This window comes from Osmia lignaria, chromosome 9 (genome assembly GCF_051020975.1).
Source record: "Osmia lignaria lignaria isolate PbOS001 chromosome 9, iyOsmLign1, whole genome shotgun sequence".
Lineage (NCBI taxonomy): Eukaryota > Metazoa > Arthropoda > Insecta > Hymenoptera > Megachilidae > Osmia > Osmia lignaria.
Genome location: NC_135040.1, coordinates 7,727,179 through 7,742,241, shown reverse-complemented (window position 1 = coordinate 7,742,241; position 15,063 = coordinate 7,727,179). Strand labels below are relative to the sequence as shown.

Sequence of the window (15,063 nt, the reverse complement as noted above, 5' to 3'; positions counted from 1 at the left end):
TACCAGAGGGAGAATATCGAACGGGGAGGAAGGAAGCACGCTTATAAACGCGTGGTCTTTGAAGAGTGTGTCCCTGTGAAACCGTCACGTTGCTGACCTCTTCGTGGTTGTGCTTCGAAACAGAAGCAGCGAAGCAACCGATCGTCCTCCGGATTCCCTTCCACGTCGCCAGGTTTTATACACGGAGTGACCCCGACGCTGGTTAGAGCTTTCGCAAGCTCATAAACCGGAACCCCGAAGCACAATGGCTCTGTCGGGGCTTTGCCGGTGGCACATCTTTGATATCCAAATAACGTTTTCCCCTTCGACGGAACCAGCCAACGAAACATACCGGCTATGGGCGATAATAGACTGCGATACGAAAATGCTTCACCCTTACCGTTCGAAACAACCCCGCCGAGTGTTTTGGCAGCCAAAAGGGGCGTATCTGATTCGCGGATAAAAAGGAGACGTCATCTTGAGACACGGGACGAAATTAGCTGTGATCGAGCCGGGAAAAGGGTCCTGGAAAATGGCGAACGTTTTAATTATTATTGGATTTCCAGGGTGACTCTCGTTTTCTTTAATAAGTACCAAGATACCTTCGGATAAATTTCAAACAGCCGATTAAATAAAATGAGTATAATAAAGGAAAAATTAGAGAATGAAAATTATATGAAATTGGGAATTAAATTCGAATTGTGGCTCTCTCCCTGGTCCGCCGTCCGAGGATCAAGGAAAGCATTATATTATATTTCTTATTTTTTTAGGATAACTCTATACGTTACCCTATCATTTCTACCAATTTGTAGTTTTAGGAAATACACATGCGAGTTACACGTTCTGCTTAATAAATTTTATTACTAACAAAGTTAGAGCCATTAAAAAAAAGTTCAGTGAATAAATTGACCATATCCGTAACTACCTAATATAATTGAAGAAACTTTAAAGGAAAAGTTGCAGTAATCACAGGCAAAAGCTGACCGAGTTTCGCAGTTGACCTGTCGGATGAAAGTTAAATCCTGAAGGGTGGTAAAAAAAAAAGCGTAACCCTTTAACACCTTTCGCACCGGTGCTTCTTGCACAGTGGACGGAAGTTGAATGGAGAGGCTCGGTTCGATATAAAGTCACGGAATCTTGGGCATAAGTAACAAGATCACTTTGTAATTTCCTTGTGTACCCTGGGAATGTTTGACATCGCGTAATTAAATAAACGTAACGACCGAGACGTCTGCGAGTCAATTTACTTAGCCGTTCTTCGGCAGAGAGAAGAAACGAAAACGAGCAAACTCATCGCTGCGTCTGATAAGATTTTCCGCTGCGTTTCTGACAGCTTGTAAATACTTTTCCTTGCCCCTGCAAGAACCAACCCCTCGTCGCCCCCGCATTACACAGTCAAAGTGCATAAATTTCCTTGATTGCATCCCGGCTCGATGCAACTGCACGTCGGTCCCTGTTTCTCCCGTGTCAATTTTGTTTACGAATGCTCTTTCCTATGGATTCCATTTCAATTTCACCGGCCGGTCGTGTACCCTTTGATGCCCGAACGGAAATCCATCCCGCATAATGCATCAGACTCGACAACCGGCTAATGAACGAAATCTGATACCTGCCACGCTGCTACTAATTATTTTAACGTAAGCCGAATCGAATCTAGTCTGTCGTAACTTTTTAATGTGCCTGATTAAACTGGCTAAACGAAAGGAATAATTAGGACAGGCTGGTACGTGTGACCGCCTAAAACTTCAAGGTGTTACAATTTACGAGGTGACATAAATTGCGACACTTCATATGTTCTTTCTCTCCTCTTGTAATATTCTCTCCTTTCAAAGGATTCATTTGATATTCTTATTTTAGTATAATTTCTAATGGAACGAAATTTCGCATTGTATCGAATTCTTTCTTTTTCCGATCGCTCTCATTAATTCTCCGGCTTCGTACATAAAAAGACTGTTATTAGGTCGTCGGAATTCTATGCTTTCCGGGTCGGATAGCGTCGGAATCGTGTCCAATTAAAAAGCAGCCGCGAACGATCGAGAAAATCGTTGAAAGAACGGATGGAATCAAGGCACACGGGGAAAAAGCTGTAAACGAGCCGTAAAAACGCAGCCGGTGGAATCGTTGCGGAACAACTTCAAAACGTTTACACACACGGTCCCGGTGTTACGCCACCGATGGGAACGAAATAATGTTGCTCTTTGAGCGTAAGTCCCTGTTTACGCTAAAACTGTACAGATACGTTTCAACGAAACCATTTTCCTGGTTGGTTGAAGGAGCAAAAAAGAGAGAGAGAGAGAAGAATAAAAGGTTGGCTCGGAGGTACCGGCTTCACCGAAAGCTCCATTTCTCTCCGTTGAACCGTACTGTAAAAAAGGGATTTACTTCCAGATCAGTTATTGCGCTTCATCCGGTATATTATATCGGATAAGCCGCGTGGCTTCCGTCTCTGCATCTGACTTCTGCCTCCCTCGCCACCTGTGTACGTACAGTGTTGTACACGCGCATGGCCGCGCACAACACCAGTCAACCTTTCTACACTTGTCTCGTCGAGTTTCGATCGAATACACCACCGTGTTGGCGGACTTTCGACGGTAATACTGGAGGAGAAAGGAAGCTTGAAGCCGGTGATTCTAACTGCTTACTAACCCGATTAAAAACCCTGTTAACTCTGGTTACAACCTCGAAACCCGTACTCTCGACGGGTTACACAGAGAAACTGGTTTAATCCTTTGCAACGGAATTTACTTAACAGATTCGTTACCTGAAGAAGTCGATCGTTGTGTACTGCGACGTTTAGGGGTTGACGATGGAGCATATATCGAGTGATTGGATATTCAAGATGTAGAATGAATAACTTTATATAATTTTGAGGTAAAAAGTTTGAAAAGAAAAGAGGAATGTTTACTCGATACAAAGGAATTTTATGACGATCCAAGTTGAACGATGCGATATAGGGAGGACGGGACATCGATAGCAACGGATAAACGCCTCTCCCGTCACCGGGATATCGTTTCCGACTCCCATCGGACCTGAAACGAATCTTTCGTAATTGGATTTACATGACTCGAATTACGATAACGAAATCTTCTGGAGCCGATTCGACGACGGATCCGCTCCAGATGTTACCCCGCGGTTGTGACAATGACGTTATCGACCTTCGGCTTGTACGCCCGTCGCATCCGTCGAAAGAAAGTTTCCCTTCGACGGATAACTCGATAGCCGGATATTTGCTCACTGATAACGACGTACACGTGTTTGCATAGAAAAATCACCCGGAGATGATTTTGAACATTTCATTTGAGGTTCGCAATTAATGTTTCACGAGGGAGTTACAGCAGCTTTAGAAAAGTACCTTAATAATTTCTATTATTGAAAATAAAAAGTTCGAGATCCCTCGGTTTCAAGAGCTTGCTTCTTCTAATATTAAAAGGGTTCGTATTTGAAGGGATCAACTAATGGGCTAAGGAACTCGAAATATTACCCTTCCAAAGGATACCCTTTTAAGTATATAGGATGGAATTTTAAATTATCTAAAAATTTATATGATATCGCCGGTGATCATAACGTAACAATATCAATTTATTTTTTTGTGGATGGAGTTTTCAGGTGAAATTTATTAAAACAATGTTAAAAAATCATATAACTCAGTTCATTCAAATAGTACAGAAATTATTCATTGTTATTCGTCGCGAAAATTATTCCACTGTTTGTTTATCTGTTCTAAACGTTCGCGATGTCAAACAATTTGTATTATTATTCACATTGAATTTTATCTGTCGGCGACCAATCTCGGTAGAAATTCAATTTGTTCTCGGTTCGCTCGTTTTAACTTTCGCCCGACATTTTTATCAAAGCGAAACTCGCTGTCGTTTGCAGTTTTTATTCTTTCGATAGCTTCAATTTTCATCCCTCCGTCGACGCGTACGTGATATTTTTTTTTTTTTATCCTTGACTTTTATGCAATACAAAATGCAGAAAAATATAATGGATCAGCTGGATCGTAAAATGCACAACACGAGAATAGAGATTATATACACGTAGTCTTGATACACTGCTTAAATAAAGCCTTTTGCGACCCCGGATAATATCCTTGATTTATGATCAGATTATATACCCTATCGAACTTCAGGGACGCATTAAACTTTTATAACATTCCCAAAAGTCGTACGACTTTCTTTTTCTCTCTCTCCTGTGCATCGTATTTTACTTTGTACTTTTAAATCTTCTAAGGCGGGAGAGGCTTTTTTCAGACGACTCTATCCATCAACGTCCTACTTCGTCTATGTTTGTTTTATTTAATGTATACGCAAGCTTGTTTAGCTTTCCACTGTGTTTTACCGCAACCACGATCAATCTCTTCGTGGTAGCCGCAAGACTGATGAAAATGGATCTTCCTTTCACTCCATTCTAGTTTAAGATTCTAGCATTTTTTGAGGTGAAACTTCTTAGGGCACTGCGAATTGATTAACCAGGAATTGGAGTGAAATGAAAAGTGAAATGCTCCCCTGTAAATATTAAGAATCCGTCCGGAAGGTCGGCGACGCACGGTGCTTATTAATGAAACTTTGCCAGCTTGTAGAGCTCGTCGAGCTGAACACGCCTATACCCCGTTTTGTGGGCAGACGGTTAATTGCTTGAAAGATATTAATAATTAAAGTTAGTTACTACTTACATTCAGAAGTATGACAGACTCACACATACAAACGGTTAATTCTGTGGTAAAACGCTTGACTCGGAATCTAAAGGTCCACGGTTCAAATCCATGATTCTCAAGTTTTTTTTTAATTATAATTTGTCTCTTTTTGAATAACTATTACAGCTGTACTATAATCATTGCATTTATTAATAATTAATTACATACACTGCAATTTTTATAGAATTTAAGTTATTCAAAATAGAATATAGAATATTAGTTTAGAATTATATAGAATTTTAATTACTCAAAAAGAGACTAATTATCATTAAAAAAAAAAAAAAAAAAGAAAAATTGGGAACCAAGGATTCGAACCGAGGACCTTTAGATTGCGAGTCATGTGTTTAACCACGGAACGGATCCATGACTCGCAATCTGAAGGTCCTCGGTTCAAATCCTTGGTTTCCAAAAATTTTTTTTTCCTCTTATGATAATGTTTATGTAATAGTTATTCAAAAAGAGACAAATTATCATTAAAAAAAAAAAAAATGGTTGGGAACCAAGGATTTGAACCGTGGATCTCTAGATTGCGAGTTGTATGTGTGAGTTTGTCATACTTCAGAATGTAAGGAGTATCTAACTGTAATTATTAATATCTTTTAAACAATTAGCCGTCTCCTCCCAAAAGGGAGAACAGGCGTGTTCAGCTCGACGAGTAACACTTGGGTAGTTCCCCTTGTTAGATTTTTTTAGGATTCTATGGGACTTGGAAATTTTTTCCTAAGTCTTCAGGAACTTACTGCCACCATGTTCCCCCTTCGGCGACGCACGGTACTTGGACTCTGTTTCCTCTGTCTCGAGTGAAACTTGGATCACATAAAATACTTTAAAGTCATGAGTGTAATTTCTAATGTCACCTAACACAATGACCTACTAATATGGTGTTTAACCTTATGTTACAGGTGTTCTCCCATGTGGACATACTGTTCAGCATAGGAGGCAAATACTACACAGGTGAACCGATCACATACACCTACATGGAGGACAAGATTTTCGAATCATCGCGAAACATCACCATCAAACTCCATCATCGCGTAGGTAAATACGTGAAATTGAGGCTTCACTTCTCGTCCAGGTGGATCTTGATCAGTGAGGTGACGTTCGATTCTGGTGAGTGAAGAAAATTTATGTTTCCCTTAAACATTTTATAGAAATTTTCAATTTTTCATGGCAAGCGGATACGAATGGTCATTTTTCAAGTTAAGCTATCTGTATGTATCTAAAAAAAGAATCTGAAAATTTCAGGCTGCGCATAGAACGGTATCGCGAATCGAGCCTCGTTTTATTATTTCATTCGTAGCTCTGGCCATATTTTTCTTCCACGCGAACAGAACCGAAGCGGCTCGATACGAATTACGAGCGTTTCGTTTCAATAGAAATCAACTTGTCCGTAGTCTGAACAGAGACACGAAGAATAACGACGTTAGACACGGGGAGAAAAAGCGCTTTATCAAACGGGAAGGTATAAAATCGTGGAGCACGTCGACGTTTCGTAGAATGTCCTCGATCTTCCTCGACTGAATACAAGTTCCGGTCCGATTTAACGCGGCATTCGATGAAAATCGTTTCAACCTTCGCACGGTATTTACGAAAGATTCTGTCTGAATAAAAAGTACATTCGTGTAATAAGAACACGAGGTTCGAAGAAAATATTATAAAAGAAAACAAAAGGAAAGGAAGAAAGAAGAAACAAACGCGTCTGTGATTGTATAGTAGAATGCAAACTTTCGAACAATTCCTTCAAGACGATCTCTAAGAACGTCTGACAATGAGTGTTAACAGTCAAGAGGTCTCTTTAAATGATAACAGGATTTACCTTGGAACGGTGATTCGCAGCTGATTCCATTGTTTGCACCCGTTGAATCGGCTGAGCTCGTTTTTGTTTGTCGAGGCTCGAATTAGTTCATTTTGCCGAGCGATTAAATTGATGAGCTGTGTTCCGTTCGATACAGTTAAAAGGAAATCCAATTAATTCGAAGATGACGTACAGAGGCCGGGGTAGGAAGAGAAAGAAAGAGAGAAAAATAGACGGTGGACGGATTAAGCGAGCTTTGACGTTCAACGAAAACGAAAAGCGGTCAACAACAAAAATGAAACTCTTCGTTTCCAGCGAACGACCACCGGCAAGCTGTCTCTCTCTCTGAAGAAAAATTCTTTGTTAAACGTAGCGAGGGATTAAACGCAACAGTGCTCGAGTCGCCGAACAATTGAACACGAAGAGTCTGAGTCCTCGTCGTCGTAAAACCGTGTCACGAAACTCGGCTCGACTTCCAAGCTTTATCGTTTAAACCCCGAGGATGCTTTTAAATAGGCTTCAAAGACGTTGTTCGAGCGGAAGAATCGATGCATGAAAAGAGAATCAACAACGATCTTGCCAACAGCCTTTCTAGACTCTATAGAATTGTGCGTGGAACAAAGGGATTGTGCGTCTACCTGAAAGCGATCTCATCATTATTTTTTTATTAAATCATATCATTTTACAATCGTGTCGCTCGTCCAACAAACGACATTATATTTTCTTTTCATTAAGAATCGAATGAAAATGGGAATCGCGAATGACGTACGACGAAACCGAAACGGCGAACGGACAGCATAGAAAAACAACTTATTGTTAGTATTGTGCAAGGTATTCGTGCACAAAGGACCCTTTGTCAGTGAGATTTGCCCACCTAACAACAGGTTAATAAAATGGCCGGGAAACTCTTCCAGCCTGCGTTCCGCCATCCACTTGTTTTTCCATCTCAAAGGATGTACATGGAACTGTGCAGCAGACAATTTTCCTGTCGAGTAAATAGCGGTTGGAAAAAAAACGGAAACAAAGGATGAAAACGGAATGCGCGATATTTGAATCGAAGCCTCGTATTTAGACTACCTGGCAATATATCGAAACAAGACCGGTGTCCATCGTTGAATGTCCCTTAGAAATATACAAATTCAACAATACAGACTAGTCGTTAGAAGAACGATAAAAGTTGCGAGTGTTTCACTGAATGAAAAGAAAAAGAAAAAGATGAAGAAATTCGTTAAGACTGTCGATTTAAAAAAAAGAAACAGTAATCGAGTGTTCGTAGCCCTTGGTAAATCCTTCAGAAAGATGAGAAAAAGGATTCGTTAAAAAGTTTATCGACAGTGTCTGGCCGTTTATTTCCTGGCAACTTCTTTGAAGACAATCGTTCGTCGAAGAAGAAAGCGAAGTGCCATAATGGATGCACTCGTTTCGATTCTTTCAGCTTTCTTCCATCTCTGGCGGAGGTCCTGCGGGAATTTCAACGGTGCTCCTTCTTGTTCTACTCTTCGAAAGACGTAATTGGACAAGGAAATACGAGAAGACGGGCTGGTGGATCACCTTGCCAGGTGTATATGCTACCTCCTCCTTTCTTCTTCGCCATTCCGCCGTCGTCGTTGTAAAAATGATTCACCGTCGAGGATCGCTCATCCCATTCTGTTCTTTAAATATTCAAAATATCGTCTCCCAACGTTGATATATCGCGAGCATTTACCTCGCGTCAGACGGCGCTGCAGCTTCCCTACTTCCGCGTTATCGGCCGCCGGAAACCGCCCCGGGCGTCTTACCCTTAAGACTCCTCGCCCGTTGCGATGCTCGATTATTAATTGACAAAGAGGAATGAGGCGACTTGCGAAAAATTTTCCCTAAACTTATCTCGTTAATAATTCCATTACCGGCACACCGTTGGGACCCTCTTGCCGGGATTAACTCGCGTGGATCGAATGAAAAAGCTTACAAACATGGGGACGATATTAATCGTCGAGTCAACCCGTTCGCGAAACCGAGAACTTTGTTAGCTGCTTCGCGATGAAATATTATATTTTCTTTCGTTGAACGAATATAAATGATAATTACCGAGACGCGATAAACAAAAATCGTTTAACGATATAAAAATAACGCGAGTCGAACGCGTTAAAGAATCGATTGGCAAAGAAATCTCTGTCTCTAGTTCGAAGCACCGGAAACGTTCTTTTACCAGCCAATCTCACGGTGGCCGATTCACAATAGTACGATCGAGTCTGCGTAAAAAGCAGGTCGAACTCTATGAGCAACTCCACGTTGCGGCTCCATTTCCATTTCACAAGCGGTAAATCAAAGGGCTTTTAAAATTGTCCAGCCTCTTTTTCTTCTGTACACGAAGTCTCGGTTGCGTCGCGAGATCAAGAGAGCGCATTAGTTGCATTTGACGTCGAGCGTCAGCTGCATGTGCACGGTGCACGTGCAACGATCTTTGCGCTTCTTCGTTGTCCTCGTCGGTGACTGCGACGAGAGGATAAGATAAATAGAGAGAAGAAGATGAAAAAAAAGAGAAGAAGTAGGTACAAGAGTTCGCGAGGGAACCGCGGTAGGAAAGAAACGAGCCTCCTCGGCGAACTCCTTTTCCGTTCGCGCTTTCATTGATTTTATTTTCATTCTTGCTCTCGAAGAAAGGCATTCCAGTTGCATCTCTGGCTGCACGATGATTTATACGCGGAAGATCCACCTACGTAAGTTATGGCCCACCCTTGTCGCAATCGCGCAGCATCCTGATCCGATCGTAAATCTGACTACCACTGTGCTACACTTGGGGCACGTAAGCGCGCGGAGACTCGGGCTCTGTTATTGTTTTGATGGGGAAATAATTCGCGGGACCGTTCGCGGAGGAGCCGCTATAATTAAACGGGAATTTTGCGATCGCGGCAGGTCGGAGCTACTTTCGAAAATATTTAGCCGAGCTGCAACAACGTATGGCCCGGGTTAATTCCATTCCCGCCAGCGCAAATCCTCTCTCGTTTTTGAACTGTTCGAAAGTTGCGTGTTTAACCGCGGATATTAACGTATAGACATCCATTTGGCTTTTAAGAGATTAGAGAAAGAGAACATTAGAGAAGTTGCCGAAGAGATTTCAAATGCACGATCCAACAATGGGAAATTATTTAGAAAAATTATTTATCTTCTTGTTTTAATGTCACGGATCGATGGCGAGAGAATAATTGTAGCTCTTAGAAAGGTGTAGCTGCGGATCGATGATTGGTTGCCACTCGAATCGCTCTATCTCGAGGACAATTTATCGTTTGCTGATGACAGGCCGATTAAAAAACGAATTTCCAGCCACTCTGCTACGGAAGAAGCAATTTATAGGAAATTCGATTCTGTCACGATGCTGGATTCCGTGTCGATTGATACTCCGAGTCTGAAGAGCGATATAAATTTAAAAAAAAGCCTCCGATACAAGAGCTCGCGAAACAACGTGTTTAAACGGCATTCCCGTTTTCTGGGCAACAATTAAATTCTTGTCACGGTAACGCGCGCGTGCAAAGGACTTCGAGTGTCATAATCGACATTGAGTTTCCAATTAAATTCTTTGTACAAAACACTCGTTACACGCGAAGCGTGTTGCGTTTGCACAATTCTTACGATTCGAAACGACAATGATTTCGTTTCAACCCTCGTGTTAATAATTAAAATGAGGATATTTGGAAAAAATTCAATTGTTCAAGGAATTATATATGCAATTGTGTCTAGCAGTTTATTCGAAGAATTGCTGTCGGACGATAATTGGAAATATCCGATGCTGTTCAAAGGAATGCACGGCAACAGCTACTTTCACGAGGGAATCACATTTGCCGGTTCGCAGGATTGCCGGTTGCAAAGTGGCGAACGAACGACTCGTTCTTCGGACGGTTTCTCGTCAGCAACACCTGGAACCTGGCGTTGTTTGCATCGAAACTCATTTTCGTTAAATTGCCGGCGCGATGGCCGCGTGGCCAGCGTTGCTTCACGGAATGAGCTGCACCGTACCACCTGACGCCGTAGCCTTAGCGAAACAAAACCTCTTTTCACTGCGAAAACCCCCGTCGCGGGTCGCGCGAAGAATGTTTAATATCGGATTTCATAGGGGATGGAACGGCAAACCGGTAGACGGTTTGTCAGATACGATGGAAAGGGAACGAGCACGACGCTTGCCATACCATGTAAAAGCCGATATCAAACGCGGCAACAGCTTTGTTTCCTGCGAAATGATCCTGCCAGGAATCCGGGAAATACCGATCCTCGCGGAAAAGTTTCGTGGATCGAGCCGCTTCATCGGTGAAAATTGGTCGTTCCGCGAATTGATCTTCCATTTGTTTTTGTTTCTTTTCCTATTTTCTCCATCGAAAACCACGATTTTACTGGAACGATAGACTGGTCTCGACCACGTCGCTCAGATGTCTGGAAAGGTTTCATTTAACGAAACAAACCGGGGAAATGGAATTCGCGAGTCGAATGGAGAGGGGTGTTATGAAAAGAAACGAATAAAAAGTGTTTCATCGATAGTGTATTTTTAGTAGAACTTTGGAAAGCTTTCTGATAGATGAACAAGATATAATTTGGGAAATTGATGATGGGATACTTGGCCTAATTATTAAGCCATCAGACTAACTTGTTTATTAATGAATTAATTAATCAGTTTATGGGTTGTAATTTCATTTACTAAAAATTTATATTTCCTCTTCATACATTCTTAATATAATTTTCTATCGTTCGATCAGAGATTTTGCAAATCCTCTGTATAAAAAGAAGAGCTCCTATTTATATTCACAGTCTTAATTAGAAGAGAAAATTCAGGATCGTACAATCTTCAAAGTTTTCGTCCTCGATGAAATTTTAAGTTCATCAATTACGCGGGCAAAACTAATTTCGCGCCCGGCGGCTCCCTTTACACGGTGGTATGAATTATTTGAATAACAAACGAGATAAAAGGATAAGAGAAACGCGTGTGCCATTTCTCGCGTCAAGAATATTCGTTCGAGAGCCGCGTGCTTCGTTTAATTGTTGTGACAGCGCGAAACGCGAGCGAGTTCTGTCGCACCTTTGCAGCGGGGAAAAAAGAAGAGAAATAAAAGTAGTCGGAACATTTTCGTTCCGCTGTTTCGCTCTTCAAAAGCGAAGCTTCGTCGTGTTACCGGTTCGAGTGTAACCGGAAATTACTAAAAACTCCCGCGTCGACGATACGGGAGCGCGAGGGATTCGAAGAACAGAACGGTAATTAGACAACTGGATCGTTCAGTCGCGTTTCAATCAGGCAAATGGAAATATTTCCACCGGAAAGCTGTGCAATTTTTCCATCGAAACGCATATAGGTTAATTATACGCTCTACATCCACTCGAGTACCTTCTTTCCGTTTAATGATTCTGCGTTTACTCACTGGTTCGTGCGTTAATAGTTTTCTGCCCCGAATGTTCCTTGTCAACAACAAACTTCAACTCTTTGCATGAATTATTTTTCAAAACCTTCGTATTAAAATGCTGAAGAAGTAACCATAATGATTTTGAGATTTCTCAAGAAGGTACCACACATTTCTACGGTGCGAATTTTGTAAAACAATTTTATGACATAAAGGTATCAAGAAATAACACTTGTGATAAATTAATTTAAAGCTTAATGTTTATTGAAAATGACTGTACAAAGGTTTGGTAAATATAATAATTGCGGTTCGATTGTTTCGGGACAGACGTGGCTCACGGTAACTTCACGCCCGAGGAAGCACCGACAACCGAGTCACCTATTCAGAGCGACGTCTTCGTGGAGAAAAACGGTGCCGCGGAGGGTGAACTTCCGGTCTCGACAGCGAAGCACGACGACCCGACGTACATGGCGGTCGTGATCGGCGTGCTAACCGCCGTGATCCTTCTGCTCGCCGTGGCGATATTTCTGATTGTCTCGAGGCACAGGCAACGCAAGTGTTTCGCAAGTCCCATGACCGGCAAGGCGCCATCTCATCTTGGATCTACCTGTGCTACCGTGGAAAAAGGAGCTGCATTGATGGCGTATACCTTGGAGGACGACGAAAGGTATCCCCCCATTACTATTTTATCAGTGGAATTACATTTTACAAATATTTAATGCTACATCCCATACGATACCAAGTTAGGATCGTAGGAGACGATGTAGACACAAAGGATTTATGTTATTATTAATAATATTAGCTTTCAAAATAGACTTACAGTTTCGTATTTGCTTTAACACTAGTTTGATGGACAGATATTTTTAAATTGAAAATAATGTTGAAAATTAAATAGATAAAAGATGAAACATAATTTAATGTATACATCCATTCTTTATTTCGACAATGAAATTTATAATTTAAAATAAGAAACTTGAAACCAGTCATTTTAACTGGTTTGGTAGTTCTAGTGTTAAGAATACATCAGTATTTACAGATTTTGCCGCCAATGTAATAATATTTACGAATGGTTGGCATGAAAATTTTATTTTTTTCATCTGTGTCTACTTTATTTTATAACATTTAATCCTTATCACTCCCACCGGCAGTAATGCTGTCAACCTTAAGCCAGCGTTCTTAATATTCTTGGAGTGATAAGGGATAATAGAAAATGAAGTCGGAGTTCAAAATGGCTCACAATTTCATTCACAGTTTCTAAACTATTTTATCTTTCAAGCATGATGGTCAACGTGTTAACTAAACTACTTCTTGCACGGTACACTGACCAGTATATCAGTAAGAAAATAGTTATTTCGTATTAGACGAGTCGTAAAACCGTCCTCTATGAAAATGTTCCAATAACCGGGAGAGCCGGGAAACATCCCTCTCTAACTTTACAACCATTCACGGTGCTCCATGACGACGGAAGCCACCTTCCAATAAACTTTCCATCCGTCGTGCTCGTTAGTGGATGTCCAATAACGTCCAATAACGGACATCCTCGGGCAATATATCGAGTTTGTATGGCACGAATGTCTCCAGACTAGATCCTCGAGCCATCGTAACTTGGCCGCGACCTGCACGTTTCAACAGTGATCTTCAACCTTGTTACCGCTTTGTGCAACCCGATATTACCGTTCACCAACAGAAGGTCCCGCAACAGGAACATGTTACAGGCACTTCGAGTACGTTTTACCACCCCTTTCATCGAACATTCGACGCTCACTTCAGCTGTGCTACCAGCGAGAAAAAACGTATCCACTCGAGCAACGATGCGTTTCCATCGTTACGAAAGATGCTTTAAAGTTACCATATTCTTTCTCACCGTTCCCGTTAACATACCAGTACACTTGGACGTATGGCCTTTGTACACAACTACCGTCATTCTCTCTTTTTAACGCCTCGTAAATCGTCACACGGTACAAGTATCAGTAAATTCCACGGTGATCTATGTCCGACCTAGCGTCGACTTTACTACTTGCACTGTATATTTCAGTTATTACCAGGCATCAGTTTTAGGAGAAAATAAAACTACTGTTGTTTTTAAACGCTTTCCTAAATATCAGTACATTCTACAGGACTTCACATTAGCCTTAAGAAAATGAATTCGTCCTTCCTTGATTAAAGGATCGTACGTGAAATATCCAAAAAAAGCTGGGATATTTCCTATGGTCGTTAATCCCATCGCAATTCCATGCGTTCCCATCGCCAAAGCGTAATCCTCCCGAGATCAAGGTCTAGACGAATCCTATTTTTTTTCCTGTTGCAAGATACGCCGGCGGTTCGTTACCGACGCTGCCACGGGACCTGGGGAACCGTCTTTTGGACATCGTAAAGCTCGACGACTATCAAGAACCGTACCAGGCATTAAAGTACGCGCCGTACTACAGCTACAGCACCGTCGTTATGGAGATGAAAGACATGATGCTGAACAACAAGGGCAGCAACATCAATCACTCAGGTATGCCGTTCCCGAACACACGGTTGCACCGCGTTGTTTTGCGTGCACACGTGCGTGCGCCGGGTATATTTATACCCGGGACACATTAAACGGCCGGTACGAGCCTCTACCGGGTACACGTACGTATGTACCAAACAACAAAGCATTCGCCTGACCGCAATCAATACACCGTTCAGCCAAGCCCTCTCCACCTGCTCCTCTGTTCAACGCCCGTTCCTCCTTTGCTATATCATCCACAGCGGTGTACGCGAACGGTGCAGTTGACACATCGTACGATTATGCGGTACCGGAACTCGGCACGGTCCCCCTGCTCAACCAGGACGGCACAGGACGAGCGGCTGCCGTTTCCACCGGAACCACCGACCAGGACAGCATCTTCTCCAAGACTTCCTCTCGCAGCAGTAAGACGGAAAATAAGAAGGTACGTTTCCTTTTCTAACGGTTGCTCAATGTTTTACGAGGTGGAAATTTTCTAAGACACTCGGCAGATCTTGGTGTTCCTTACTCGTGAGAGAGCTCTGATAATTCTGAAAAATACTTCTTTTCCGTGTTCCAGTAATTGAGTATTATAAATTAAAAATTAAGGATATTTTAAAATTTTAATTATAAAAGTAGAATTTAAAATTGAAATTATTTAATTATAATAACAATTTTAGATAAAATCAGTTGAAATACATTCGTCGTTTCGGGAAATCTTTTAAGTAACAGGGAATGATAAATGTTACTATTAATAAAT

The 15,063-nt window shown here is 41.7% G+C and overlaps 1 protein-coding gene across 2 annotated transcripts in view; it reads left to right on the top strand.

Annotated features, from left to right (window-relative positions):
• LOC117605469 (discoidin domain-containing receptor 2) overlaps positions 1 to 15,063 on the top strand; it is a 121,502-nt gene that overhangs the window by 86,528 nt on the left and 19,911 nt on the right. Inside the window, exons 7-10 of one of the 2 annotated variants that reach the window (XM_034326850.2) lie at positions 5,575 to 5,782; positions 12,155 to 12,494; positions 14,137 to 14,327; positions 14,504 to 14,748. In XM_034326850.2, coding sequence (XP_034182741.1) covers positions 5,575 to 5,782; positions 12,155 to 12,494; positions 14,137 to 14,327; positions 14,504 to 14,748 — 984 coding nt within the window. The remainder of the gene's footprint in view (positions 1 to 5,574; positions 5,783 to 12,154; positions 12,495 to 14,136; positions 14,328 to 14,503; positions 14,749 to 15,063) is intronic. The other variant, XM_034326858.2, reaches the window with a different exon arrangement.